We start from the raw sequence: 5,083 nt of genomic DNA, 5'->3' as shown, positions 1-5,083 counted from the left end.
GTACCTCTCCACTTTTACCTGCTACATCCCCCTCCCAACCTGTCTCTCACCCCCTGACTCCTCAATTTACATTTTCACTGACTAGCTTCCTTGCCTGCAGCCCAGCCTCTGCCTTCTTTATTATTCTTTCCATCCAAGAAGAGCATACACACCAACTGCAGATGCTTCCTCAGCCTGATAAAGGGTTTTTAAACCCAAACGCCTGCTAAGATATATTTCTTCAACTATTCAGATTGACTAATTAAAGGTATCAGATTGACCCAAAGAACCTTGTCTGCCTATGTCCTTAGACCAATGTGGCTACAACCTACACCCCTTAACACACACAAGTGATAAGAGTTTTGCTTTCAACAGTTTGAGTGGCACTTTCACAGAAACCCCTGCACCTGTCTTCTTGAAACTTGGCAGGCTTCATGCCCTCAGAAGGGACTACCATCCCTGATGCAATCATCCAACTCTGCCTTAACACACACAAGTGATAAGAGTTTGCTTTCAACAGTTTGAGGGGCACTTTCACAGGAGCCCCTGCACCTATCTCCTTGAAACTCAGCAGCCTTCATGCCCTCAGAAGGGGCTATCATCCATGCATTTTAATCTGAGTCAGCAAAAAAATGACAAAGTTATAGGTATTTTAGTGATTCCCCATTACAGTCTATGGCCGAATCTCTGAATCAGCACCGAATCTCTGAATTCAAAGTGGCTGAATTGAAGCTGGACAGTAACTCAAATCACCAAATCAAATCACTGTCCCTCTGAATTGGATGAATCTGAATCTGAATTGAATACTTGCCGCTTTGCACAGGCCTAATACGTATGTTCTCAGGGGTGTGTACACATACATGTACACGCACACACACACCACTAGAACTGGCTGGGAAACGTATTTCCAGGTTTGTGGAAAATGTTGATTTTTCTTAGACTGTTTCCCATCCCAAACTTGCATGTCGACTTCTCTAAGCTGCTGATTTTTAAGTAAGCTTCAGGAAAAATCAGAGCAATATATATTGCAGGTTTCATATTTTCTGCAAAGTTTTCTTTCTTCATATATAACATCATATCTGCTTCTGCTATTGTGTATAGTTTTGTCAAAAACAAGCCATTGAGTAAAAATGTCATAAATCTGGCCAGTGTCACCACCAGTGCTTAATGATTGGCATCTACAGTTCTCTAGGGTTCCAGATGACCTGAATCCTCAGCAACCCACATGGTGGGCTTCTGGGAAAGTTGTTCTTCCTGGCCCTGGGCTGGAAAGCTCTGCTTTCTTAATTGGGCAGGTGACCAAGAGTGGGAGTGGTCAAGTAGCAAGAAAACCAGGAGCTCTTCATTGGAAATCTGTCTGGTTTCTGTCAGAAGAGATGCTGAACTCTTCATGTTTCTCTAGGCCATTTCAGTTCTGATGAATAATCATTTTCCAATGTAAAAAAAATTCTGCTATACTATTTCTGACTCATTTTACCATGACTTGAAACCATGAAACTATGAATTCGTTACTGGCTTCCACTCAGTTACATCTGTGCACAGGCACTGACAGCCATGGGGCTGCACAGGTGTCACAGAGGGCAGATACTGGCCTTCAGAATCTTTTCTGTCCTGGGGATGATGCAGGAGAAGGAAAGGACACAGCTTGACTCTCAGACATCTGGCTGGTCCCATCCACTGAACCTTACATATATTTAATCTAAAGTTGCCACAGTATTATATCCATGGAGCTCCCTTGGTGCTGTTTGCACCGTTGCTTGTAAGGTAGGAACAGGAAACAAAGCTCTGCACCATCTAAAATCATTTTTGGAAAATGTTGCTTACCCAGTGGTTTGTAAAGACAAAAGTGATCAAGGCAGGGCCCAGTGAGCGGGCAGGATTCATACCACATCCAGTGTAACCAATCTGGAGAGTAAAACAAACGGAGATACCAGATGAAACAATGCAGTGGCAGAAGCTGTGAAGAGGGGGGAAGCCACCAGATCCCAAGTATATGGGAAGTTCTTTGAGCCAGCTCCTCAGAGGCCTGACCCCAGCAGGTTCACTGCAAAGATACTCCGTCCGTCAATATTGCAGGACCAAAAGAAGCCTTAGGTGAGGATCCCAGCTCTGTGCTAAAGTTGAACACGCAGATAAGCTGCAGGCCATAGATACTTTAAATTTTGGCATTGGTACTCCAAGGGTCAACCATTTTAGAGAGCTGGACACAAGAAACTACTTGGTTTGTTGATTATAATTCCAACAGACATAACTTCATGTCTCCCACCCTTTGGGGGAGTTATAATAACTGTGGAACAGAGGCAGAGGCCCTTCTGAGAGGTGAAATAAATGAAGAACGGAGAAAGCAGAGAGTTTATACACAATCACACACCAGTGTAATTATACCAGTTTAGTTAAACTAATGTAAATCGTTTGTGAAAATACTAGTTTGAGAATGGTATATTTTGGTTTATAGAAATCTGTCCAAACTGAGTTGAATTAAATTGAAATAAGCCTGTTTTAAACCAAAATTAGGGGGCATTTTTACACATGCAAGTGTCGCAGCACTGGGTGTTTTTCAAACTAAAACACTTTGGAGGTGCGTTAGTTCAAAAGCACACCTCTGCCATTTTCTCCATGCTGACAAGCATTTCACTGCTTATACAACTGCAAGCAGCACAGCGCAGTGCACATCAGCTCCCATGTGGAGCAGACTCAATTAATCATGTGTGCTCCAAAGCAGTGGATCTCCGGCATGCCTGAGAACAAAGTATGTGCATAAATGGCCAGGGGTTCCACATGTAAGTTTTAACTGAACTGGTTCAAATTCAAACCTGCATCTGAATCAGCAAATCTTTGCAGAGATCATGCTTAAGTCAACCCTGGTATGGATGTTCACTGGGCTCCCAGGTCAATTTAACTTTAATTTGTAATTTTTTGTTTACACCAAATTCTTGGTTCTTACGTTACTATTGTAATTAATATTTATATGAAAAGAGGAGCTAGAGATTCCAATCAGAAGCAGGACATGGAGGGTGCATCTTTCTTAGGTGTTGTCTTAACTTGCATTAACTAACGGGTGGCAGCAAAGGGCCTGTATGTGCTTGACAGTTAACTTGGATGTGAGTAGAGTATGAAATTCAAGCCGAAAGGCTATGGTGGGACAATTTTGTGCAAAGGTGTTCTCTTATCCTGGAAATACTTGGTGCATAGAATTATTCCAGAGCAGCTTTTGAGGAGCATTTATTCCAGAACAGGTTTTAGGAAAAATTCCATATGTAAATTAAGGGAAAAACCAAATGAAAATAGCAACACTGATCATTTTTATGGGAGGCCACAAAGCCTTTCCATCTGGTCTGCAGTCTCCTTAGGTTTGTAAATCACACAACCAGCTCCAACCCAGTAATACCATTGAGCAAACTTGTTTACCCCCTCCCTCCCCCGCCTTCAGACTGTGGGGTTCTTTGTAGACTGAATTTGGATCTGAACCTACTTCCAGTGACAGGGTACGTGTGGCAAAGTTAACTCCCACTTCAGTTCAGGGAGCTGTGCGCCTTTGCTCACCCTCCCACCACTGAAATGAGTCCCCAGTCTGGCTCCTCAGCCCAGAATTTGGCAGAAAGGCGAGTGGAGCTCAGGGTGGGGCTCGGGGACTTCTGTGCCTGCTCAGGGACTTGTGGGGGTCCCACTTCTCACACCTCTGCTGAATTCCCAGCCTCTCGAGGAACCCTGCAGGCTAAATGACACAGCTTCACCAGATGTATCCAGCCTACAAGCTGTATTTTTGACACCCTACCAAAAGCAAATGCCTACTGGGGTCCTTTCAAGGTCTTCATGTCACCATACAGTAACTGTAAAATGGTATTAGCATCTGGACTCTACTCACAATTGAGCCACTCCCTACACTAAACCTGAACACAGAACCCAATTCCCCAGTGTGCCAAAGTCATTTCACTGAATGCCCATAGATTACAAGAGGATATTAGGCCTTTCAGTTTAAGATGAACTCAGGAGGCCTGGATGGCTGGAATTAGCAGGGACTGGGGATGAGCAGGTCCCAAACCCACCTCTGCAGTGCTGAATCAGTCTTCTGCCTCCTGAGTGAGGTCTGCTCAATCAAGACCCCTGAAAGCAAACAGCTTCCAAGTATGTAATGTGGTAAAATACTTACAGCAACCAGGTGTCCCAGTGTGACAGAGAGACCTATGATGAGGTGTCCACATTTGGATGGGTCTCTTCTGTTTTCCGATGTGGAGAGGATGCAAAGGATATACTGGAAGGAGACAATCATCTCTATAGCAAGGGCTTGCAGTGACGTGACTCCTGGAGCCAGCTGTGCTTTCAAAACCAAGGACATAACAACACAGTTACAATGAAGGATGGTGGCACTGGCCCACAGCTTTGCCATCGTTGGGGCTGCTGTGATACAGGGTGGAGAGTTATAGGCAGGTGTCTGTGGTCCAGTTAAGGCAGCCTGACATGCTGGTGTGCTTATAGCTCAAGTAGACAAAGCATGCAAACCATGGCTCAGGCTGCCAGTTGCTGAACTGGGAAGTTGCCTAGGTGGTTACAGTAAGACAAGAGCATTCAATGCCCTGATGGCAGGAGTAGGGTGCAGAATATGGCCTGCCAGTTCTTCCATCCTTGTCTGACAAATACAATGGCTTTAGTCCTGTAGTCTGTACCTGGGCATGAAAGTCCACACACATATGCAAATATATAAATGTGTGAACATGCACCCCTATAAACAGAAAAGCAAGCTAGCACAAAGTATGCAATTGCATGGACACAGGCATGTGGACATATACCTGGGACAAATGCATTCACATAGCACCTAGCCTCTATTGAGGCATTTCTCCAAGTTCCACACTTGCCAGCCATATACTCATACACCCAGGCATTCATGGCTACTATACCTACTGCAAACCAGGTGCACACACATGCACATCCGCACGCACGCGCACACACACACACACACACACATCATCCCATGACTATCACAGCCCTCATCTAATGCACATATACATCACACCTGCATCCAGACTACCATGGATTCCTACAGCAGAACCCCCTCTATAATCCCAAGTAGAACTGGGCCCACTATCCTTTCTCCTTCCCGCCTTCA

The 5,083-nt window shown here is 44.7% G+C and overlaps 1 protein-coding gene across 1 annotated transcript in view; it reads right to left on the bottom strand.

Moving 5' to 3' along the window:
* The window catches only part of LOC109319005 (aquaporin FA-CHIP-like), a 5,626-nt gene extending 1,260 nt beyond the window's left edge, over positions 1-4,366 (bottom strand). Inside the window, exons 1-2 of the mRNA XM_019548524.1 lie at positions 4,130-4,366; positions 1,804-1,884 (exon numbers count right to left, since the gene is read on the bottom strand). Of these exons, the coding sequence (XP_019404069.1) occupies positions 1,804-1,884; positions 4,130-4,366 (318 nt within the window). The remainder of the gene's footprint in view (positions 1-1,803; positions 1,885-4,129) is intronic.
* Positions 4,367-5,083: the final 717 nt, after the last annotated feature.

The sequence above is a fragment of the Crocodylus porosus genome, unplaced genomic scaffold, assembly GCF_001723895.1.
Source record: "Crocodylus porosus isolate Cpor-Errol unplaced genomic scaffold, CroPor_comp1, whole genome shotgun sequence".
Taxonomy (NCBI): domain Eukaryota; kingdom Metazoa; phylum Chordata; order Crocodylia; family Crocodylidae; genus Crocodylus; species Crocodylus porosus.
This window is presented reverse-complemented; position numbering and strand designations above follow the sequence as displayed.